The sequence below is a fragment of the Macaca mulatta genome, chromosome 3 (genome assembly GCF_049350105.2).
Source record: "Macaca mulatta isolate MMU2019108-1 chromosome 3, T2T-MMU8v2.0, whole genome shotgun sequence".
Taxonomy (NCBI): Eukaryota; Metazoa; Chordata; class Mammalia; order Primates; family Cercopithecidae; genus Macaca; species Macaca mulatta.
Genome location: NC_133408.1, coordinates 111,886,104 through 111,912,673, shown reverse-complemented (window position 1 = coordinate 111,912,673; position 26,570 = coordinate 111,886,104). Strand labels below are relative to the sequence as shown.

At 39.2% G+C, this 26,570-nt stretch overlaps 1 protein-coding gene across 3 annotated transcripts in view; it reads right to left on the bottom strand.

The window, feature by feature from the left end:
- CRPPA (CDP-L-ribitol pyrophosphorylase A) overlaps positions 1-26,570 on the bottom strand; it is a 332,461-nt gene that overhangs the window by 272,749 nt on the left and 33,142 nt on the right. For all 3 annotated transcript variants that reach the window (XM_001105001.5, XM_015133927.3, XM_077996995.1), the window contains exon 3: positions 20,724-20,873. In XM_001105001.5, coding sequence (XP_001105001.2) covers positions 20,724-20,873 — 150 coding nt within the window. The remainder of the gene's footprint in view (positions 1-20,723; positions 20,874-26,570) is intronic.

Below are 26,570 nucleotides of genomic sequence, written 5' to 3'. Positions count from 1 at the left end.
CTTTTACCTATTGCTTATGAGAGAGTAAGTGTTATATGCCTCTTCTCTTTTATTCTCCATTTTAACTTTCTTACCAGAAAGGCATAAACAGCAATCTTGTGCCTTTGAGATTTCCAGTAATCTCTCAGACTAAAGTCTTTTTACCCCAGAATCCTACTTTTCCAATACAATACCATGAACTCAGGACAAGCCATAGGAAGGAAGTAACAACTCTATTATTGTTGGTGTCCCCACTCTAGCCTCTGCTTCTATGTCCTCCATTTTATTTTTTGTCTTCTGTTGTTCTTTAGATGTTTACAATTGGACTTCATCCACACTGCATTTTTAGAAATTGTCTAGCCTAAAGACAGATGTTCATGTCTTGTTAAGACACGATTCCTGGCCAGGCGCGGTGGCTCAAGCCTGTAATCCCAGCACTTTGGGAGGCCGAGACGGGCGGATCACGAGGTCAGGAGATCGAGACCATCCTGGCTAGCACGGTGAAACCCCGTCTCTACTAAAAAATACAAAAAACTAGCCGGGCGAGGTGGCGGGCGCCTGTAGTCCCAGCTACTCGGGAGGCTGAGGCAGGAGAATGGCATAAACCTGGGAGGCGGAGCTTGCAGTGAGCTGAGATCTGGCCACTGCACTCCAGCCTGGGCGACAGAGCGAGACTCCGTCTCAAAAAAAAAAAAAAAAAAAACACGATTCCTACAGAACAAGTGTGAACTAGGATAAAAAGTATTTTTTAGAAAGTAGTATTGATACCTAAGGATTCTACAATAAGTTCAGTTTTCTATTCTGTAGTACGTGAGGAAAATAAATTGTTTTAAAAGCATGCGGTATTTTATACTATTAAAAAGTCATCAAGTCTCATAGTAACATTCATTAAACATCCATTAGATTTGGGACACTACACTAGATAATAAGAAAAAAGGAAGAAAGAAAATATGGTAAGAGTCAATTACATTAAGGAGTACTTTATCACTCCAAATAACCAAAGCAGTCTTGAAAAAGAACAAAGTTGGAGGTCTCATACTTCCTCATTTCACATGGTACCATAAAATCACACTAATCACAACAGAAGAGGAGGAGGAGGAGGAGGAGAAGTAGTAGTAGTTGAAGTAGTAGTAGTAAAGAGAGACCTATAGACTAATAGAGTACAGAAATAAACCCCCACATATACGTTCAAATAATTTTGACAAGGGCGCCAAGACCATTTAATGGACGAGAAACACTCTTCAACAAATGGTGCTGGGAAAACTGAATATCCATATACACATGAATGAATTTGAACTCTTACATCATGACGTATATAAAAGTTAACTCGAACTGGACCAAAGACCTAAATATAAGTTAAAGCAAGAATTATAGAAATCTTAGAAGACAACATAGGGGCAAAATCTTCATGACTAACCTTGGCAGTGATTTCTTGGATACAACACCAAAAGCATAGGCAACAACAGAAAATAAATTGAACCATATCTAAATTTAAGAATTCTGTGCACCAAAAGATATATCAGTGAAAAAAGCAATCTCTGGAATAGAAGAAAATATTTATAAATCATACCTGAAAAGGGTTAATACCTAGAATACATAAAGAACTCCTAAACTCAACAAAAAATAACCACCCAGGGAATTGAACAATGAGATCACTTGGACACAGGAAGGGGAACATCACACAACGGGTCCTATTGTGGGGAGGGGGCAAGGGAGAGGGATAGCATTAGGAGATATACTTAATGTAAATGACGAGTTAATGGGTGCAGCACACTAACATGGCACATGTATACATATGTAACAAACCTGCACGTTGTGCATATGTACCCTAGAACTTAAGGTATAATAAAAAAATAATAATAATAAAATAAAAGAAAAAGAAAAAAAAATAACCACCCAATTTTAAATGGGCAGAGGAATTGAATAGACATTTCTCCCAAGAAGATATATAAAAATGGCCAATTAGTAGATTAAAAGATGTTCAACATCACTAATCATTAGAGAAATGCAAATCAAAACTACGATCAGATACCATTTCATCGCCATTAGGACAATTACTTTGTTTTTTTTAAGTAACTGTTGACAAGGATGTGTAGAAACTGATTGGAAACGCTTGTGAACTACTGATAGAAATAAAAATGGTACAGCCACTATGAAAAAAGTATGGCAAATCCTCAAACAATTCAAAGTAGAATTATCATACTTTCCAGTATTTCCACTTCTAGGAATATACTTAAAAGAATTGAAAGCTGAGACTCCAACAGATTTATATACCCATATGCATTAGCAGCATTATCCCCCATAGCCAAGAGGTGGAAGTAACCCAAGGGTCCATTAACAGATGAGTGGATAAACAAAATGTGGTATGTATACACAATGGAATGTTACTCAGCCAGCCCAAAAATGGAAATTCTGACACATGTTCCAACATAGATGAACCTTAAAGACATGATGCTAAGTGAAATAAGCAGTCACATACAATGATTACATGAGGTACACCTAGAACAGTCAAACTCAGAGTCAAAGTAAAATGGGGATTGCCAGGAGCTGGGAGAGAGGGGAAGAGGAGTTACCATTTAATAAGCACAAAGTTTCAGTTTTGAAAGATATATTCTGAAGATGATGGTTGCAGAAAAGTGTGAATGTACTTAATGCCACTGAACCACACACTTAATAATTAAAACTGTAGATTTAGTTATATATTTCATCACAAGTTTACAAAGTAACTTTTTAAAAGAGTGCATGTCTCAGTCTATTCAGACCACTACAACAAAATACCACAGACTGGGTAGTTTACCAACAATAGAAACTTATTCTCATAGTATGGAGGCTGGAAAGTCCAAGATTACTGTGCCAGCAGATTTGGTGTCTGGGGAAAGCATCTTCTCATGGTGTCTTCGCATGGCAGAAAAGGTGGAGGGGCAAAAAGGAACACACACTGTGCCTTCACATGGCAGAAGAGGTAGAAGGGCTGGGCAGCTCTGATGCCTGGGACATTAATCTCATTGAAGACAGAACCCTTGTGGCCTAATCACCTCTAAAAGAGTCCTACTCGTAATGTCATCACTTTGGAGTTTAAGCTCAACATGTGAATTTTAGAGGGACACATACAAACCATAGCAGTGTGTCAGATAAGAAATTATCTATGCTTTGAAAATATGTATATTTAACTTTATAAAACAAAGGAGAGAATTATTTGCCTGGACACCTGAGGTATGAGAGAAAGTTATTAAATACAGGCTACAAGATAATGAAAGCACTGTATCTCAATTTGTCACGTTAGAGAAATTCTGATTGTATTAAGTATAAGAAATTCGCGGCTTAGAATATATTTACTAAAATCTAAGAAAGATTTAAAGAATGATCTATGTATTTAACTCAAGATGTATTTGTTTTACTCTTCCTTTTTTTGGCTTGATAATGCTTGTCAGAGGTTTGTCTCAGTTTTTCTGCTTTTGATAATCATTTCTCTTCCTCCAACACCAGCTTCATCTCCCCTTCCCCGTCCCCTACAGATACGTCTTAATTAAAAAAAATACCATGCCTATAAACTTGAGAATATAAAAGAACAGAAGTTTTAGAAAAATATACAAAGCGTCAAAATCGGCAGAAAAAAAGAGAAAGTCTAGATATTCAATAACCATTATGGAAATTGAAATGTTAATTATCAACACCATCAAAAGGCTGCTCCTCCGCCCTGCCCCACCAACCCCTAAAGAAGCTCCAAGTTTAGAAAGTCTTACTGAGGAGCTCTATTGGAATTTCAATAACGAGGTATGACTCTATCTTAAAAGTGTTTCCCAAAAAGAGCAAACAAAAAATGACCCAACTCATTTTCTAAGATTGGCACAGTCTTGCACTGAAAGTCAAGGACAGCAAATTATGAAAACAAGAGGGAAAATATCCCAACAGAGGGATAATATCAGAGGGAAAATATCCCAAATAAAATATCAGGTAGCTAAATCCAGTAGTCTGAAACACTGCAGCTAGCAGTATTCACCCCAGAATCACAAAGGCAGTTTGAAATCAGTAAGTCTATAATGCTAATTCACATTAGACAAAAAGAAAAAAGTAACATGAGAGCTACATGTAGAAAAAGGATGAGATTTCAAAAAGCACAATAGCTATTTGATTTTTTTAGAGAAATAAGCCTTTTTAGAAAAGTGAAAATTAAAGGTAGATTAAATTTGATAAAGTCTTTATCAAAAAAACCCTGCATCAAGCATTATACTTAAAAAATGAAACAGTCTCTTTAGTGATGGAATCTAGAAAAACATACCCCATTACTGCAACACGATACTGGAGGTCCTGGCCAAAGCAACAAAGATAAATAAATAAGGACCAGTGGGAAAAAAGTACAAATTTGTCATTATTGCAGACAATACAATCATGGGAGTAGAAAACTTAGAATTCAAATAGAAACAACACCAGAGTTCAATAAATTTGCCTGCTATAAGTTCAATATACCTGACAGAAAAATGCTGTAAGAGCAAATGTCAGTTAGAAAATGTGATAGAAAATAACATATTAGAACAGATAAAAACTAATCTAAGAAATTACTAATATAAAGTAAAAAATCCTTCAAAGAATGTAAGAGATCTGAATGAACTGTACTATCTTCATAAATAAGAAAATGTAAAGACATCAACTTAATCCATAGATCTTTTTCAGTTATAAAATTTACTGAGAGCAGGAAATAATTATTGGAATACAGCCTTTACACTGAATGTGCCTGAAAGTTAAAGTTGTGTCTTTTTACATTAAGGCATAAAATGTGAGCATCTGAGCCTCAGGTACTTATACCCCAAAGGTCATAATAATAGTGTCCATCCTAAAAGCACTGGCCACAAAAGACAAACATCTTAAAAAATAATTTCAAATCTAAAATAAGTTTGATCAATTGATGAATGAATTCTTTTTTTTTTTTTAATTTATTTATTATTATTATACTTTAAGTTGTAGGGTACATGTGCCTAACGTGCAGGTTTGTTACATATGTATACTTGTGCCATGTTGCTGTGCTGCACCCATCAACTCGTCATTTACATCAGGTATAACTCCCAATGCAATCCCTCCCCTCTCCCCCCTCCCCATGATAGGCCCCTGTGTGTGATGTTCCCCTTCCTGAGTCCAAGTGATCTCATTGTTCAGTTCCCACCTATGAGTGAGAACATGCGGTGTTTGGTTTTCTGTTCTTGTGATAGTTTGCTAAGAATGATGGATTCCAGCTGCATCCAAGTCCCTACAAAGGACACAAACTCATCCTTTTTGATGGCTGCATAGTATTCCATGGTGTATATGTGCCACATTTTCTTAATCCAATCTGTCACTGATGGACATTTGGGTTGATTCCAAGTCTTTGCTATTGTGAATAGTGCTGCAATAAACATACGTGTGCATGTGTCTTTATAGCAGCATAATTTATAATCCTTTGGGTATATACCCAGTAATGGGATGGCTGGGTCATATGGTACATCTAGTTCTAGATCCTTGAGGAATCGCCATACTGTTTTCCATAATGGTTGAACTAGTTTACAATCCCACCAACAGTGTAAAAGTGTTCCTATTTCTCCACATCCTCTCCAGCACCTGTTGTTTCCTGACTTTTTAATGATTGCCATTCTAACTGGTGTGAGATGGTATCTCATTGTGGTTTTGATTTGCATTTCTCTGATGGCCAGTGATGATGAGCATTTTTTCATGTGTCTGTTGGCTGTATGAATGTCTTCTTTTGAGAAATGTCTGTTCATATCCTTTGCCCACTTTTTGATGGGGTTGTTTGTTTTTTTCTTGTAAATTTGTTTGAGTTCTTTGTAGGTTCTGGATATTAGCCCTTTGTCAGATGAGTAGATTGCAAACATTTTCTCTCATTCTGTAGGTTGCCTGTTCACTCTGATGGTAGTTTCTTTTGCTGTGCAGAAGCTCTTTAGTTTAATGAGATCCCATTTGTCAATTTTGGCTTTTGCTGCCGTTGCTTTTGGTGTTTTAGACATGAAGTCTTTGTCCATGCCTATGTCCTGAATGGTACTACCTAGGTTTTCCTCTAGGATTTTTATGGTATTAGCTCTAACATGTAAGTCTCTAATCCATCTTGAATTAATTTTCGTATAAGGAGTAAGGAAAGGATCCAGTTTCAGCTTTCTACTTATGGCTAGCCAATTTTCCCAGCACCATTTATTAAATAGGGAATCCTTTCCCCATTTCTTGTTTCTCTCAGGTTTGTCAAAGATCAGATGGCTGTAGATGTGTGGTATTATTTCTGAGGACTCTGTTCTGTTCCATTGGTCTATATCTCTGTTTTGGTACGAGTACCATGCTGTTTTGGTTACTGTAGCCTTGTAGTATAGTTTGAAGTCAGGTAGCGTGATGCCTCCAGCTTTGTTCTTTTGACTTAGGATTGTCTTGGAGATGCGGGCTCTTTTTTGGTTCCATATGAACTTTAAAGCAGTTTTTTCCAATTCTGTGAAGAAACTCATTGGTAGTTTGATGGGGATGGCATTGAATCTATAAATTACCTTGGGCAGTATGGCCATTTTCACGATATTGATTCTGCCTATCCATGAGCATGGTATGTTCTTCCATTTGTTTGTGTCCTCTTTTATTTCACTGAGCAGTGGTTTATAGTTCTCCTTGAAGAGGTCCTTTACATCCCTTGTAAGTTGGATTCCTAGGTATTTTATTCTCTTTGAAGCAATTGTGAATGGAAGTTCATTCCTGATTTGGCTCTCTGTTTGTCTGTTACTGGTGTATAAGAATGCTTGTGATTTTTGCACATTAATTTTGTATCCTGAGACTTTGCTGAAGTTGCTTAACAGCTTAAGGAGATTTTGGGCTGAGACAATGGGGTTTTCTAAATATACAATCATGTCATCTGCAAACAGGGACAATTTGACTTCTTCTTTTCCTAACTGAATACCCTTGATTTCTTTCTCTTGCCTGATTGCCCTAGCCAGAACTTCCAACACTATGTTGAATAGGAGTGGTGAGAGAGGGCATCCCTGTCTTGTGCCAGTTTTCAAAGGGAATTTTTCCAGTTTTTGCCCATTCAGTATGATATTGGCTGTGGGTTTGTCATAAATAGCTCTTATTATTTTGAGGTACGTTCCATCAATACCGAACTTATTGAGCGTTTTTAGCATGAAGGGCTGTTGAATTTTGTCAAAAGCCTTTTCTGCATCAATTGAGATAATCATGTGGTTCTTGTCTTTGGTTCTGTTTATATGCTGGATTTTGTTTATTGATTTGCGAATGTTGAACCAGCCTTGCATCCCAGGGATGAAGCCCACTTGATCATGGTGGATAAGCTTTTTGATGTGTTGCTGAATCCGGTTTGCCAGTATTTTATTGAGGATTTTTGCATCGATGTTCATCAGGGATATTGGTCTAAAATTCTCTTTTTTTGTTGTGTCTCTGCCAGGCTTTGGTATCAGGATGATGTTGGCCTCATAAAATGAGTTAGGGAGGATTCCCTCTTTTTCTATTGATTGGAATAGTTTCAGAAGGAATGGTACCAACTCCTCCTTGTACCTCTGGTAGAATTCAGCTGTGAATCCATCTGGTCCTGGACTTCTTTTGGTTGGTAGGCTATTAATTGTTGCCTCAATTTCAGAGCCTGCCATTGGTCTATTCAGGGATTCAACTTCTTCCTGGTTTAGTCTTGGAAGAGTGTAAGTGTCCAGGAAATTATCCATTTCTTCTAGATTTTCCAGTTTATTTGCGTAGAGGTGTTTATAGTATTCTCTGATGGTAGTTTGTATTTCTGTGGGGTCGGTGGTGATATCCCCTTTATCATTTTTAATTGCATCGATTTGATTCTTCTCTCTTTTCTTCTTTATTAGTCTGGCTAGTGGGCTGTCAATTTTGTTGATCTTTTCAAAAAACCAACTCCTGGATTCATTGATTTTTTGGAGGGTTTTTTGTGTCTCTATCTCCTTCAGTTCTGCTCTGATCTTAGTTATTTCTTGCCTTCTGCTAGCTTTCGAATGTGTTTGCTCTTGCTTCTCTAGTTCTTTTAATTGCGATGTTAGAGTGTCAATTTTAGATCTTTCCTGCTTTCTCTTGTGGGCATTTAGTGCTATAAATTTCCCTCTACACACTGCTTTAAATGTGTCCCAGAGATTCTGGTATGTTGTATCTTTGTTCTCATTGGTTTCAAAGAACATCTTTATTTCTGCCTTCATTTCGTTATGTACCCACTAGTCATTCAGGAGCAGGTTGTTCAGTTTCCATGTAGTTGAGCGGTTTTGATTGAGTTTCTTAGTCCTGAGTTCTAGTTTGATTGCACTGTGGTCTGAGAGACAGTTTGTTATAATTTCTGTTCTTGTACATTTGCTGAGGAGTGCTTTACTTCCAATTACGTGGTCGATTTTGGAGTAAGTATGATGTGGTGCTGAGAAGAATGTATATTCTGTTGATTTGGGGTGGAGAGTTCTATAGATGTCTATTAGGTCTGCTTGCTGCAGAGATGAGTTCAATTCCTGGATATCCTTGTTAACTTTCTGTCTCGTTGATCTGTCTAATGTTGACAGTGGAGTGTTGAAGTCTCCCATTATTATTGTATGGGAGTCTAAGTCTCTTTGTAAGTCTCTAAGGACTTGCTTTATGAATCTGGGTGCTCCTGTATTGGGTGCATATATATTTAGGATAGTTAGCTCTTCCTGTTGAATTGATCCCTTTACCATTATGTAATGGCCTTCTTTGTCTCTTTTGATCTTTGATGGTTTAAAGTCTGTTTTATCAGAGACTAGTATTGCAACCCCTGCTTTTTTTTGTTCTCCATTTGCTTGGTAAATCTTCCTCCATCCCTTTATTTTGAGCCTATGTATGTCTCTGCGTGTGAGATGGGTCTCCTGAATACAGCAGACTGATGGGTCTTGACTCTTTATCCAGTTTGCCAGTCTGTGTCTTTTAATTGGAGCATTTAGTCCATTTACATTTAAGGTTAAGATTGTTATGTGTGAACTTGATCCTGCCATTATGATATTAACTGGTTATTTTGCTCGTTAGTTGATGCAGTTTCTTCCTAGCCTCAATGGTCTTTACATTTTGGCATGTTTTTGCAATGGCTGGTACCGGTTGTTCCTTTCCATGTTTAGTGCTTCCTTCAGGGTCTCTTGTAAGGCAGGCCTAGTGGTGACAAAATCTCTAAGCATTTGCTTATCTGTAAAGGATTTTATTTCTCCTTCACTTATGAAACTTAGTTTGGCTGGATATGACATTCTGGGTTTAAAATTCTTTTCTTTAAGAACGTTGAATATTGGCCCCCACTCTCTTCTGGCTTGTAGAGTTTCTGCTGAGAGATCTGCTGTTAGTCTGATGGGCTTCCCTTTGTGGGTAACCCGACCTTTCTCTCTGGCTGCCCTTAAGATTTTTTCCTTCATTTCAACTTTGGTGAATCTGGCAATTATGTGTCTTGGAGTTGCTCTTCTCGAGGAGTATCTTTGTGGCATTCTCTGTATTTCCTGGATTTGAATGTTGGCCTGCCCTACTAGGTGGGGGAAGTTCTCCTGGATGATATCCTGAAGAGTGTTTTCCAACTTGGTTCCATTTTCCCCCTCACTTTCAGGCACCCCAATCAGACGTAGATTTGGTCTTTTTACATAATCCCATACTTCTTGCAGGCTTTGTTCATTTCTTTTTCTTCTTTTTTCTTTTGGTTTCTCTTCTCGCTTCATTTCATTCATTTGATCCTCAATCGCTGATACTCTTTCTTCCAGTTGATTGAGTCGGTTACTGAAGCTTGTGCATTTGTCACGTATTTCTCGTGTCATGGTTTTCATCTCTTTCATTTCGTTTAGGACCTTCTCTGCATTAATTACTCTAGCCATCAATTCTTCCACTTTTTTTTCAAGATTTTTAGTTTCTTTGCGCTGGGTACGTAATTCCTCCTTTAGCTCTGAGAAATTTGATGGACTGAAGCCTTCTTCTCTCATCTCGTCAAAGTCATTCTCCGTCCAGCTTTGATCCGTTGCTGGCGATGAGCTGCGCTCCTTTGCCGGGGGAGATGCGCTCTTATTTTTTGAATTTCCAGCTTTTCTGCCCTGCTTTTTCCCCATCTTTGTGGTTTTATCTGCCTCTGGTCTTTGATGATGGTGATGTACTGATGGGGTTTTGGTGTAGGTGTCCTTCCTGTTTGATAGTTTTCCTTCTAACAGTCAGGACCCTCAGCTGTAGGTCTGTTGGAGATTGCTTGAGGTCCACTCCAGACCCTGTTTGCCTGGGTATCAGCAGCAGAGGCTGCAGAAGATAGAATATTTCTGAACAGCGAGTGTACCTGTCTGATTCTTGCTTTGGAAGCTTCCGCTCAGGGGTGTACTCCTCCCTGTGAGGTGTGGGGTGTCAGACTGCCCCTAGTGGGGGATGTCTCCCAGTTAGGCTACTCAGGGGTCAGGGACCCACTTGAGCAGGGAGTCTGTCCCTTCTCAGATCTCAACCTCCATGTTGGGAGATCCACTGCTCTCTTCAAAGCTGTCAGACAGAGTCGTTTGCGTCTGCAGAGGTGTCTGCTGCGTCTGTTTAGTTTACTGTGCCCTGTCCCCAGAGGTGGAGTCTACAGAGACAGGCAGGTTTCCTTGAGCTGCTGTGAGCTCCACCCAGTTCGAGCTTCCCAGCAGCTTTGTTTACCTACTTAAGCCTCAGCAATGGCGGGCGCCCCTCCCCCAGCCTCGCTGCTGCCTTGCCGGTAGATCACAGACTGCTACACTAGCAATGAGGGAGGCTCCGTGGGTGTGGGACCCTCCCGGCCAGGTGTGGGATATGATCTCTTGGTGTGCCTGTTTGCTTAAAGCGCAGTATTGGGGTGGGAGTTACCCGATTTTCCAGGTGTTGTGTGTCTCAGTTCCCCTGGCTAGGAAAAGGGACTCCCTTCCCCCTTGCGCTTCCCAGGTGAGGCGATGCCTCGCCCTGCTTCAGCTCTCACTGGTCGGGCTGCAGCAGCTGACCAGCACCGATCGTCCAGCACTCCCCAGTGAGATGAACCCAGTACCTCAGTTGAAAATGCAGAAATCACCGGTCTTCTGTGTGGCTCGCGCTGGGAGTTGGAGACTGGAGCTGCTCCTATTCGGCCATCTTGCTCCGCCCTCCCTGATGAATGAATTCTTAAACGTCAAAACATCCTAGCGTCCAAACCCAAGGTTTGCCCTGGCAGTTGGTGTGTGTATGTTGCCTTTTGTCCAGATAGATAAGGAATGGAGGCATCTGAAGAACTCAATTTTATTTTCTATGAGTCTCGATTGGTAAGGAAATCCCACAGCAGTGCGTTGCATGCTCTTCTTTATTTCAACTAATGTTTTCAGTGTGTAAAATGTTGTGTAGAAGCAGGAGACTTGCAGTTGCTCGGTGAAATTGGCATGATGCAGATGTCACAGGTAATGTTCAATGATGAACTAATGCTCAACATTATCTGCCATATAATCAATGTGCAGTGTGGCCTAAGCACCACAAAACATCTGGATTTAAAGCATGAATTCTCTTGGGTTTCAAGATTGCTTATTTCCTGAAAATTTTAGTAAATTAAAATCTGCCCCTCAAGCAAATCAAGGAGTAATTTTTGTCATGGCTTAATTTTTATTAACCATCACCCAGCTCACATAACAAATGTTGAACAACAACCTGTTGTTGATGTGTCTCCCAGACTGTGAGAGACACATCAATTTAAAATCTTAAAGAATTCCAATAAAATCTTCCAACTGGAGGGAACTTAACATAAGATTTCAAATGTATAGAAAAAAAATAAAGGTCGATACCAAGTGTATCAGTCACATCTTGTTCCCTGCCTCAGTTTCCCTTGGTCTCATCTGTCTCCGAGGACCCCTTTACCAGAGTGACTAATTGCATGTGGGACCTCATAGTCCTTTAACTGAGGACAGCAGCCAGAGTCTCTGGTTTCTACTCATAGCTTCCTCTGGAGACAGAGAATCATGAGGTCATGGGATCTGGCTTCTCCCTGTGACTGAAGGAGCCAGGAGTTCACTGCCTCTGGGAGAAATGCTAACACAGGGGGAGATGCCAGATGAACTCTGAGTCTTAGAACAGTACATTGGAGGTAACAATACAACAGTTTTGGATAAGCCTGTCTGAATATGTCCCCATGTGATGAAATGACCAGCTGTTTGTGAAATAATGGCCAGATTTGTAATCATCATCTTACATCAGTATTTAAGCCTTGCCTAAGGCTCTATTTGCTAGGGAACCTGTGCTAAAACAGATAATCTTGAAAGTAATTAACAGAAAGTAAAACAATATGGTGGTATCACAGGAGACAGTGAATAATGAACCCAGAAATAAATCTACATATATATAAAAAGTTGGCAACATAATAGAGGCACAAATTAGTCAAAAAAATGGATGATTTTATAAATGATGTTGAAAAATCTCTCTTTATAAAGATGAAAAAGGCAGGTGCCCTGTATCACAGAATATTTTTAAATGACCTCCAAACAAACTTAAGGCCTAAGTGTGAAATGGAAAAATAGAATAAAATACAACGATGATACGATGATACGGACAACAACTTAAACAAGACCTTCGACTCAAGATTTGGCAACAAAGTAATATATGAATGTATTTAAGACAACACTGACAAACAGATTCAAATATATTTGTAACCTGTAAGACCAAGACAAAAATAGTATCTAGGATGTATAAAAAACCCTACCACATCAACAAGAAAAAGATAAGACACCCAGAAGACAGTGGACAAAATACATTAAAGCGTATTAAAATGTTAGTAAGTGCCTTACTCCACTTAGGCTGCTGTAACAAAATACCTCAGACTGCATAGTTTATAAAAAGAATTTATTGCTCACAATATGAGAGGCTGGGAAGTCCAAGATCAAGGCTTCAGATCCGGTTTTTGATGAGGACCCATTCCTGCTAGATAGCACCTTCTTGTTGCATCATCACATGGTAGAAGGGGCAAACAAGCTCCCTCAGGCCTCTTTCCTAAGGGTACTAATCCCATTCATAAAGGCAGAGCCCTCACGATCTAATCGCCTCCCAAAGGTGCCACCTCTCAATACCATCACCTTGGTGGTGAGGTTTCAACAGGAATTTCAGGGGAAACACAGACGTTCAGACCACAGCAATAAGTAACACAAACATAAACAAACATACAAAGCTGCATCCTCACTAGCAATGTAGCTCTAATTAAAACACAAATAAATATACAACCATCAGATTGACAAAAGCTAGAAAACTAAAGAACATTAAAAGCTACAGAAAATGTGGCTGAAACTATAACCACTGCTAACCTTGTATAACTATACTCATTAGTCTTAAAGAAACTCACAGAAACTTACAGAACTAGAAACACTTATAAACTGCCATACATATGAACTGAACAACAGATAAAAGTAATTTATGCTTTTAGGCTAATTTATGTTTTTAGGCTAACGGTTGAGAATGAAATTTCTGGGGGTAACAAATATACTCAAAGAAGATCCCAGCCAAGTCACAGGATCATTTTTTTCTACAGCTCTTCATAATTTTTCCAAAATGGAACCAAAGAAAATGACATGACTATATGAACCTACCTAGTAGAATAATTGACAGAAGTAAACATAAAAGGCAAGAGGGAGGAAAAAAAAAAAAAAAACATGGGAAATATGACAAGTAGGAAGACGCGTGACCTTGAAGAGTTAAATGCTTTCCAAATCCATCATCAAGATTGTCAATTTACTTTCTCTGATGAAATACCATAAATATATAGATCTTGTTTGCATTAATAACTGAGATGTGCCACTTTGCTACTGTGGTTTGCAACTGACTTGTATAAGAAACGATGGTTTGCAAATACTTTCACTAAAGTAACAAGTCAGCTCTTTCTGACTCAAAGCTTCATCTTTAAATCCCTATTCATCTCGCTTTATAAATCATTTTTCTTCGTATGTTCTTTCACTCACCCTCCTGAGAGCTTTTCATTCCTTGCCCCTTTCCTCAAATCTCCATTTAAAAAAACAAAAAAAAACAAAAAACAAAACTTATGCCCTCTTATCTTTCTACTGTACCTCTTGCTCCCTGTGCCCACTGTGCCCCTTATCCAAAAACCCAGTGTGACATGAGGTTTCCCCTGAGGTTCTTCCTTATCTGCAAATCCAATCCAGGTGCAACCAAACAACTAGCAAAAACAGCCAGGGAGGAAGGCAGGAAAGGAGAAGAAATGGGGAACTACACTGTAAAAATGGAAATAAAACTTCTGAGAGTTGTAATGCTTTGTGGATATAAAGAAAAGACACTTCATAAAATTTCATCTTCTTCACTTATCCCTGTTAACTCAGTACTTAAAGCCCAAACTTGTTGACAGTACAAGTCTTATTTATTCTAACGCATGTGGGGTACAGGCAGGCTATGAATTATGAATTGGAATTCCTGTCATATTTCTTTAATTTTACAGCTATTATATTCAGCTCCCCACAGATAAGCAACAGGAATCTTTAAAAATGGGGAGAGGGGTTGTTTCAATTAAGTTAAACAGGCATTTAAAAAATACAGCTTCTCAATCTCCCCTATGAGATTAACACTTAAATATTACATATCTCCACAGTCAAGTCTAGGATATCAAAGCAAAAGGTACATAATTAACACCCCAGAGACTCATTCTGTCACTGGCTGAATCCTGCTGTATCTTTCATGAATTTTAATTCAAACCTAATTAACAAATTACCTTCTAAAATTCTCTATGTACCAAAAACTTGTGTTAGAATCAAGGCCAGGTCTCTGAACAACAAAATTCAGAATACCATCTGTGCGCACAACAACAATTTTCTCAGGAAATGGATTTTAAAAAGCTTTTTTGTATAATAATTTATTATTTTTCCTCAAACTGCACAGAAAAGAATTTCACATTTGAAGATTCAATAAGAATCCACTGGACCAATCCGTGGGCTTTTCTTCATGTTCCTGGAGATCGCATAGTTTCCACTATTGAATTTGTATTATTCTTTTGTTATTTTCTTTAGAAATATTCTCCTTTAGAAAACTCCTAATGTGTTATTAAAAATTCTCAAGGATGAAATAGTTTTCTCCAATATTAATAAAAGAAAACTGGACAAATACCTAGTTACATGGAAAAGTCCGAGATTCTTTAAAAACAAACACATACGAATTTATGTATCTTAAGTAAAATACAATAGATTTTGACTTTTAAATTATCAGTCATTGGCACTAGCAGCATTTTGGTATTCACAAGTGCAATCAACCTTTCTGATTTTGTGTGTGCACTTACACTTACAAACAGGCATATACACATTTTATATAGTTGTTATTACAACTTTATGTATTAGTTTCTCAGTAACATTCTAACATGAACAATTTCATACTCAAATTCTGCAAAAATAATGTTTAGTGACCCTTTAAAGCTTCTATTAGTAAATGTCACAATTTTCTTGATCTCTAGAAATAAAGACTCAGTAAAAATGACGACACTTATAAAAATGCTGCAAATCACCAACCTTACACACAGATCTTTGCCCATACTTCCAAAAATTTTTCAGATGAATTTCTTAAAGATTTTTTAAGGGGACTTCATTAATGTGTATGTACTTAATATATGCACATATATTATCCACACCAAATCTGTTTATATAACTGGCATTAGTGTTAACATATAAAATATATGTCTACATATATGTATACACATGAAAGTCATCCAACAATATTTAAGAACCTAATCCATGCCATAAACTCTTCTAGGTGCTAGAGATGAGACTAAACAAGATAAAGTCCCTGTCCTCACAGAACTGAGGTTTTAATAGGAAAGATACACACCAAAAAAGATATATCAGGTAGTGATATCTAAGAAGCAAACTAAAGCAGAACAAAGTATGATCCTTTTTTTGCCCCCAAGGTGCCAGATAGCAGGCAGTGTTAGCGTGACTAGCCCACTTGGAAGGACAGAATAAGGAGTAGAGATTTACACTGTGATTTTCTTTCCCCAAGAACCACAATAGGAACTTAACAGGAAAAACCAAAAGAACCACAGACCCTTTGAAAGAAGTGGCAGGCTGCAGCCTACTCTGTGAAGACAGGTGAAAAACTCTAAGCATCCAGGATGTAAGAAGGGGAGAGCCTGCCTCCAATCATACATCCCCATGGGGGAATGTGAAAATCCAGACCACAGGAGAAGGCCTTAACCCTACCCGGAGCTGGACTGGATTTAGGGAGTGGTGTGAAATATAAAAGTAGAAGCAATAGCAGGAAGTCCCTTGCAGGCATTCCCAGTCTCCAGCACTAGCCAAGGGAAGCCATTCCTGACTATATTTCAGAGCATCCCTCAGGGAAGTTAGCCAATGAACTCAGGGAGGGGTTGCAGGGTGAAAGAAGCTCCCAACTGAATTCTGTGATATAATCTCAAGTGGGGATAAACTCCCTTGAACAGAACCCAAGGGTAAGTTGGAAGTGTGCCACAGATAGGAGTGCAGGATCTGGGTGCCCAGCCTTGTGGGCAGATGGGGAGGGACATGGTCTGAAAGCCATGGTTGCTATTTCTGCAGGGAATCTAATGGCCTGGGGCAGATTTGAGTCCTGTGTGCAGGCTGCCCAGATCTACATGTGGTGCTGTTAGCAGGGCACTATGGGAGTAACACAGGCCTCACCAATTATGTGGGAGCTGGGTAAGGCTTACTGCTGCCTGCTACTTCCTACTCACTTTGTGAACTCTTCTGCACAACAGAGGCAGTTATACTCCTCCCTGAAACACTACCACAGTGGCTGGAGAACCACCTGTTCCCTACAGTGGCCATGGCAGCCTCCACCCAAGGAGAGTCTGAGCTAAGACCCACCTAACCCTGCCCCTACCTGGTGGTATTTCTCCACCCACCTTGGTAGCTTAACACAAAGGACAAACTTTTGGGAACTTTATGGCCCCACTCATCTCCTGAGAAGCCAGAATACTTCCCCATGGCAACTCAGGGCAAGCTCAAATCCCACTGCTAATACCACAGCTGCTCCTCTCTTGGAAGCACCACCTCCTGGCTGGTAGCCAAGCAACACAGGCCGTTACAGCACCTCAGCAGAATAACCTATCAGACTACCAGCAGATTTCTCAGCAGAAACCTTACGTGCCAGAGGGATTGGGGTCCTATCTTTAGCCTCCTGAAACAAAATAATTGTCAGCCAAGAATTTTCTATTCAGCCAAACTAAGCTTCATAAATGAAGGAAAGATAAAATCTTTTTCAGACAAACAAATGCTGAGAAAATTTGCTACTACCAAACCAGCACTACAAGAAATGCTAAATGAGTTCTAAATCTTGAAACAAAAGCTTGATATATCAAAATGGAACCTCCTCCACATAAACCTCACAGGGTCTATAAAACAACAACACAATGAAAAAAAGTACCTAGGTAAGAGCTAACATGATGAATAGAACAGTACCTCACATCTCAGTAGTAACATTGAATACAAATGGCCTAAATCCTCCATTAAAAGATACAGAATGGCAGAATGGATAAAACCAACCAAGTATCTGCTGTCTTCAAGAGCCTTACCGAAATAAACTTAAGGTAAAGAGGTGGAAAAACATATTGCATGCAAACCAAATGGAAAACAAAAGTGGGCAGGAGTAGTGATTCTTATACTAGAAAAAGGGATACATGATAGATGCTGCTACTTTAAGATTATAAGATTATCAGGTAAGACTTCTTTGAGGAGGTGATGTTTGCTACAGACCTCAATAAAGAGTGGAAATAGGCCAAGTGTGGTGACTCACGCCTGTACTCCCAACACTTTGGGAGGCCAAGGCAGGTGGATCACCTGAGGTCAGGAGTTTGAGACCAGCCTGGCCATCATGGTGAAACTCATCTCTATTAAAAATACAAAAAATTAGCTAGGCATGTTGGCGGGCACCTGTAATCCCAGCTATCTGGGAGGCTGAGGCAGGAGAATTACTTGAACCCAGAAGGCAGAGGTTGCAGTGAGCCGAGACTGTGCCATTGCAGTCTAGCCTGGGCAACAAGAGTGAAACTCCATCTCAAAAAAAAAAAAAACAGAGTGGAAATAAGCAGTTTTAGATCTGTAAAGAGTGGCCTAGGCAGAGGAAGAGCAAGTATGTGGACCATTTTAAAAATATATGCACAGCCTTTTATGATCATTCCTTTGAACGAATATATATACTTGGTATTAGTAATATACCAGGCAGATTGCTAAGAACAAGACAGGTACCATCCCTGCCTTCATAGGGCTCACAGCCTAGCAGAGGAGTCTGACATTTCACAAATGACTTCAAGCAATTATTCAATTATCAGTCTGATGCTGGGGAGAGAAGAAAAACAGGCACTAGAAGAACACAGAATGGGTCAGCCCAACCTGGTGTGGCCAGACAGGAAAGAATTCCTTGAATAAATGATAATTATAGGATAACTAAATAATAAGTAGCAAGGTGGGATGTAAACTTCCAGATAGTGGGAATCTTGTATTTGAAGAACTAAAGTGAACATGGCTAGAGCATATATAAGGGGACAAATGAGATAAGCCAGAAGAAACAGGGAGAAGAAGCAATCCAGCCAGTCAGCATATAGAATGGCAATTAGACACCCGTGACCTTCCAGCACCATTTGAAGAGGAAGAAGTATCTATAACCTAAAACTGCACACCTTTTATTTTACCACATTCTACAGTGACCACGGACCAGCTTGAAATGGGTATCTTCTAACTGACTCAACTTCATATGACACCTTGGTTACAATTGCCAGATATCTGTTTGTGATGGTTAATATTAGGTATTAACTTGATTAAAGGATGCCTGGATAGCTGGTATTGTTTTTGGGTGTCTTTGTGAGGGTGTTACCAGAAGGGAGTTACATTTGAGTCAGTGGACTGGGAGAGGAAAACCTACCCTCAATGTGGGTGGGGCCATTCAATTGGTTGCCAGCACAGCTAGAACAAAGCAGGCAAAAGAAGGTGGGATAAGCTGGCCTGCTGAGTCTTCTGGCCATCATCTTTCTCCTGTGCTGGATGCTTACTCCTGTTCCTTCTGCCCTTGGACATCAGACAACAGGCTTTTCAGCCTTTGAAGGCTGCACTCTCAGCATCTCTACTTTTGAGGCTTTTGGACTCTAATTGAACCACTACTAGCTTCTTTCTTCCCCAGCTTGCAGACGGCCTATTGTGGGACTTCACCTTGTAACTATGTGAGCCAATTCTCCCTAATAAATTCTTTTCCATATATACGTATATCCTGTTAGTTCTGTTCCTCTGGAGAACCCTAATGCACTGCTCAGTTCCCAAATGGTCAACACTATTACGTATTTTCTGCATTCATTCCTCAAAAGGGACAAATTCCAAGTCCTCTCATCACATCTACCAGTCTATCTGCATCTGTCTTCACCTACTCTTTCCTCCTGTCCCTATGGATGAACTACCCATATTCCCAGCCAAGGTCAACTTCAATACCACTAATGTAGTAGGTCCCATCTACTCTCACTTTACCACTGTCTTCTCACTGTGGAATCACCTTCATCAGCATAACAATGTGCTATTTTATCATCCATCTGAAAAAAAAAGTCAGTCTTAATCTATAACTATTCAGCTTCCTCCTCCCATTTCTCTACTCAATATGTATAAAAGTTCCTCCAAAAATCAGCCCTTCTCTTCTTAGATCAATTCCAACAAGATTTTCATATCCACCACGCCCGTCAAACACTGGTAATCTCACATTGCAAATGTTTATGTACAGTTCTCAGTCTCACTTTTTAGAAATCCTAGGCAACATTTAACAGTATAGACATCTGTGACCTTCCAGCACCATTTGAAGAGGAAGAGTTAGCTATAACCTAAAACTGCACACCTCCTTTTATTTTGCCACATTCTACGATGACCATGGATCAGCTTGCATCTGATTCAGCACAATCAGAAAGTACTCTCTTCATTAAGTTTCTGGGATACTACCCTCTAATCCTTATGGCCACTCTTCTATCCTCTTACCTAATTCTTCCTCACCTCCTATAGCAAGTTGACTAAAGCACTAGATTAGTTACTCAAACTTATCTCATTGCAAAGTTTCTGACAAGCTCAATATCTGATATTCAATAACTATTTACTCAAATGGGCAAACAAATGACAGTAAAATTATGTAAGTACAGCAGTATTTCCAAAACATGAAAACCAGAAGCAATCCAGTAATATTAATGAAAATACTTGATTTTTAAGTTACTTACTTTTAACTAAAATTTTGATTAACAAAATGTCTAAGGAGCTGTATAGATAACTTACCATAGTACATCTGAAACTGCTGTTCTTAAAAAGACTGGCTTATAAGACAGGCCCTCAGCCAGCATCTGAGAATTAACTGATAAGGGCAAGCCACTGTGCCTGCCTAGACTGTAGGTATCAACAATATGATTTATGCTGAACACCAACTTTCCTTCTCGAAATCTGGAATTTTTGTATGTGCCAAGCAGAGGATATCCACATGACCAATCCAACACCCTGGGCACTGTGTCTCCAACAGGAGAGCATAAATGTCAATTTGCTGCATTTTCATTGCTGGAAAGAAAGTGTGCTTTGCATGATCCTTCAGGAGAGGGAGGGAAGAGAGCATCTAGAAGCCTGCAAATGGATTCCTAAAGATTCTGCCTGTGTGTCTCTCTTCTGATCCAGCTGTATAACCTTAATACTTCATTGTAATAAGTCTTAGCCTTGAGTATAACTATACGCTCAGTCCCATAAGTTCTGGAAATTTTCCAAATATGGAGGTTGTTTGGGGAACCAAACATAACAGCAGCTTATTCAAAAAGCCCGAATTCTTACCTGCTGATATGCTTCATAAATCACATCAAATAGAAAAGCTTGGGGCATTTCACTTGCTCTGTGTCTGGCACGTTCTAGCGAGTGGTCTAAGCAACCATCAGCAGATGGACTGATGACAGTAGATACAAGAGGTCGAATGGCTCCTGCTGCCTAAAGAACAAACAGGCAAAGAATATATTATTTCACCTACAAGCTATTTTAAAGTGAAGTTCTGAATTCAGTATCTCACTTTTGATAGATCTTACTCATACCTTCAACAAGTTACCTTAAGAAAACATCTGAATAAGTGTGATTGGTTCACAAATGGTTATTTCAGATTAAAAAAAAAATCAATTTTATAGTATTACAGTTGCATACATTAAGGTGAAATTTTTCTTCATTATAGGTTCAAAATCCTTCTGATCACAGGCCATTGAGGTCAACACTTAAAAAAAAGATGCTAAGATCCAACTGGGTATTCTCTGAAGATGAAGGAGGCAGAGAAAGACTATCATGAAATAATTGATATGGATTGCAAATGAATATTAATATACCCTCAGGAGATTTACATATTAGATACGTAAGGAAATAAACAAGTTCTTCAAGATCCCCTAGATGAGACTCAACAATCCAAACAATGTGGGTTGCTCTAATTTGTGTCTTGCTTTAATTCATGAGGAAAAACAGTTCCTTTCAAACACAGTCTCCATGCAATGCTTCCTCAGGCAATACCCACTGACTTCAATTGCTATGATGAAAGCTGTCTTATTAATAGTTGCATCTGAACTTTAGAAGAGACATTTCATGTCTGACAATTTTTCCCTTTATCTTTAATGGAGTCTCATTGTAATACAGTTTTGAAGGCCATTACCAAAACAACTGCCTTAGTGAAACTGCTTTAAAACACAGTTCAATGGTGGGCAGTTAACCAAACCTTATATGATCTCCAAAACATCCTTTCTTCCACACAATTGCTACATGGGGATTGCAGCATATGAAATTAGTGCACAAATAAAACAAGTGTCTTCTTGATGAGACCAACATCTGAATAAGATAAATAGTCCACACACTGGTTTGCAAAAGCCAAGGAATTGGCTGAAAATCAAAGTGAATGTATGAGCCAAATAGACAGTTTATAAAATGTGTCACCCCTTCCAGTGCCTCAAGTAGAAATTTGGAACCTAACCATAAAAGCAAAAATGAGGACACAGGGTGACAAAGAGAAAGCGGTATCCAAGTAGGTGAAGGGTAGGTCAACTGGTCAAGCTCAACACCTATCAGTAGGGCTAGAAGATAAGACAAAAAGGAAATGCGTGTACACACAAACATGTATGCTGCTTTAAGAGAAAAGATTCTGCTGAAACTGTATATTTTTGGAATTCTATACCAGGGCATGAAGTTAAAAAATGCTTAAGAGAACATAAGACATCCAAAATGCCAATGCAAGGGGCTCTGCAGACTCTCTCATCGTTGAAACTAGCAAAAATTATTTTAAGAACCATTAAAAGCCTCTGAAAATTGTCCTAAGGACATTCAGCAAATGAAGAAACATTTATTCGAGAAAATCTACTAAATTTTGGTAAGAACAGACTGTGGTATTCGAGCCATGACCAATTTCTTCTTCTTTCCCCCAGCCAGCTCAGTGTAATGGCTAAAAAGATAGGGCCTCCTCACCCCAAGTTCCCAGTATGAAGGGCAGACTGCCAGCATTTCCTATGCCCCTCAACACTATGGCACAGAGGCTAAAATCTATGCAAGTGTGGCCCACAAGGTTGAGGCCCACCTCTTTCACATAGTTCCCACCCATGCCCCCAGAATATTGGGGCCCTGATCAGTCTTCTTCCAGCTCACACATATGGCAATTTTCATACCAGGGGAAATAAAAGACTAGAGTCTTGTACTGCCCCCGTGTAGGTCAGAGTAGCGATTTTACTCCCAAAAAATGAGTGCACTGTGCCCAGCCACGGTTTCAAAGCAGTGATGTGGTGATTTTTCACAAGTAGAAGACAAAGGATGTGAGAGTAGAGAGCTATGAAGCACTCCCAAAGGGAACTCACTTTATTTGGAAATTCAAACCTAAGTGTACTCTCAAAAGAGATCATCATGGTAAGCAATTAAAAGAATGCTGGAGATACATGAACGCAAAAAGCTAAACTGTCGGACAGCCAGTTTACCAGTGAAAGCCAGGGGAAAACACAGCTAACAAAAGCTCTCCTGGGATTAGGAACAAACCTCCAATACTGGCCTCAAAAACTACCCCTGCAAAGGGGCTAGAATTTAACTGAGACTACAAGGGATATATGCCCAAGGCATTATCAAAAATAAGGGTGAGCATTAGCACACAATGAGTGAAGCTTAACAGCTAGGTGAGATATCAAAGGCAGACAATATAATAGAGATCAGGGAAGGAGACAGTCAAAGAGAGCCCCCACTGAAACCACTATCATTCCAGGATGACTATATAATACTCAAGTGTCCACCCTCTGAAAAAGCAACATCAGAAGCTTTTCCCTGTGCAAGTAAAAGACATCACTAAAATAGGCCAGCCAAGTCATAAACAAATAGGCAAACAAGTCATGCATCCAAATAGGAAAGTGATAGCCTCCAAAGATAGGGTGGGAGGGGAAGGGCAGGCAAGAGGAACTGCCTGAGAAGGCCCTGCCCATATATCAAACTTAGCAGATAAAGACCTCAAATCAGAGTCAGCTACTATAAATATGTTCAAAGAACTAGAGGAAATTACACTCAAAAGTAGTAAGGCAAGGTATGACGATATCACTAATGTTAAGCAGTTTAAAAATACAGAAATTCTGGATTTGAAAAGTATAACTATAATGAACATTTATAAAGGAGCTCAGTGACAAGCTTGGACTGGAGAGGAATCAATGAACTTACACTTAGATCAATAGAGGTAATACAATCCAAACAACAGAGAAAAAAGGATGAAGATAAATGAACAGAGCCTCAGAATAAAGGACACCATTAAGTACACAACAATTTTGTATTGGGAGTACCAAAAGGAAAGACGAGAAAGAAGCAGAAAAAAAAAAAAATGCAAGGAAATGACTGGTAACCTCCCAAAATAAAGGAAAAATTCCTCGTCAAGAAGCTCAATGAACTCCAAAGTAGAAAAATCAGAAAAAAATCTACATCTAGACACATCATAGTGAAAGTGCTGAAAACCAAAGTCAAGGAAAAAATCTTGAAAGTCGCTCGAGAAAAATGATTAGTAAGAGAACATCAATATTAACAAGTGACTTATCAGAAACAATAAAGTTAGAAGGCAGTGGGGTAATAGCCACTAGAAGTAAAAATATCTCATATCCAGCAAAACCAGTATTTCACACATGAAAGCAAAATGAAAACACTTCCACAGAAACACAGAATTCTTTGCTAACAGATTCATCTTAGAAAAAAATAGCAACAAATGTTCAGCCTGAAGGAAATCAACCCGAGACAGCAATTCTAATTCACATTAAAAAACAAAGTGTACCAGTAAAGATAATGTAAGTATAAAAGACATTATATAAAAGTATAAAAGATTTTTCTTTATATACTGGTTTTAAAAGCAATTATGGAACGTGAGAGTTCCCTGACCCCCTCACAGGACCTGAAACAGGGGTGTGGCTCATCTGTTTGGCTGCCACACACTCAAACCCCTTATGGGATGCGGAGCACCCAGATGGGCAGGTGCAATAGCCAAAGCAAGTGCTTTTGAGCTTCAGCCCCACAGTAGCATCTAGGGGTGAGTACCCATGACTCCCAAAGCCCCAGTGGGCATTCATGTTACAATGCTCCTTTAGCTCTGTCGTCCACAGACAGCTTAAGTGTTAACCAGCCCAGTGCCCTCCTGGTATCCAGGTACTTGTCCAGCGTCCAGGAAGAATTAGATCAAACATGAACTTGAAGGATGGTGCGCGTGGGGGTTTTATTGAGTGCTGGAGGTGGCTCTCAGTAGGATGGATGGGAAGCTAAAAGGGGGATGGGGTGGGAAGATGATCTTCCCCTGGAGTTTGGCCATCCAGCAGTCAATCTTCTCTCCCGCCATCCCCAGCTGAACTCCTCTCAAAGTTCAGATGCTCTTTCTCTTCTCTCCTTCTCTGCTGCACCATTCTGCCATTCTGCTGCTCTTCTGTCTGTCTGCTCTTCTTCTCATGGAGCCTGGGGTTTTGGGCTTATGTGGGTACAGGATAGGGAGGGTGTGGCAGGGCAAAAGGCAACATTTGGGTGTGAAAACAGGAAAGTCTATTCCCATTTAGGACCATGAGTTTCCAGGCTTGAGGATGGGGCCTTTGCCAGGGAACAGCCTTCTTCTACCCAATATTTCCTTGCCTCCTGTCTGTATAAATTATATTAAACAATAGATACATAGTTAACTGATTAATCTATAACATATTGAACGGTGTATATTTGATGAAAACAGCAAAAAGGAGGTGGATAGGAATAAAGGTGTACTGGATTAAGGAAATGATACCAGATGGCAACTTGTACCCACAGTAACAAATTAATTAAAAATGACAGGCAAGGAAGTTAATATAACAAACTCTATAAATACATACTTGCAGCTGGGTACAGTGGCTCACACCTGTAATCCCAGCACTCTGGGAGGGAGAGGCGGGCAAATCACTTGAAGTAAGGAGTTTGAGACTAGTCTGGCCAACGTGGGGAATCCCTGACTCTACTAAAAATACAAAAATTAGCAGGGTGTGGTGGTGAATGCCTGTAGTCCCAGCTACTTGGAAGGGTGAGGCAGGAGAATCACTTGAACCCAGGAAGCAGAGGTTACAGTGAGTTGAGATCATGCCACTGCACTCCAGCCTGGGCAATAGAGACTGTCTCAAAAAATTTGTTTTAATTTAAAATTTTAAAAAGTACATACACACACACACATATACACACACACACACACACACACACACATACTTGCTCACCTTTCATCTTCTATAGACAGCAAAATATAAACTAATAATTATTAGGTTGGTGCAAAAGTAATTGCAGTTTTTACCATTACTTTCAATGGCAAAAAATAAAATGGATTGTTGGGTTTCTTACATAGATATAATATGCATAATAACAGTATAAAAAAGGAAAATAGTAGAGCCATGTAATTTTTAAATATCTCACTGGAATTAAGGTAGTACATTCTGAAGCAAATAAATGTTTGCATTTATACTGTAGGCCCCAGAGCAACCACTAACTTAAAAAAATTAGAGAATATAAAGGAATTAAAGTATTACAGTAAAAATATTCACTTACTACAAAAGAAAGCAATAAGAGACATATGAAAAAAGTAAGCTAGCAGACAAATCTAATTATATATTAAAACGAATGGATCAAAAGGCAACAATTGTCAAACTGTCTACAAGAGACAACTATGATTCAAAGACACAAATAGGTTGCATTTAAAAGATGTCCAAAATACAAGCAAAAGCGAACAAAGCTGAAGACATAAACAATCCAACAATAGTTACAAACATCAATATTCTACTTTCGATCGCGGCTGGAACTAGGCAGATCAATATGGAAACAAAAGACTTGAAAAGTACTATAAACCAAATAATCCTAACAGACATCTATTGAACATACCACCCAACAACAGCAGAATACCTATTTCAAGTGCACATGGAGCATTCTCTAGAACAGACCATATGCTGCATCATAAAACAAGTTTTAAGAGGATCAAAATCATACCAAGTATAGTCTCTTAGAAAAGAATAAAATTAGACACAAAGTTGGAAACTTATTTATTCTTTTCTTTCTTTGGCGGTGGGGGAGGCAGGGTCTTACTCTGTCCCCCTAGGCTGGAGTACAGTGGCACAATCACCGCTCACTACTGCTTCAGCTTCCTGGGCTCAAGCAACCTGCCAG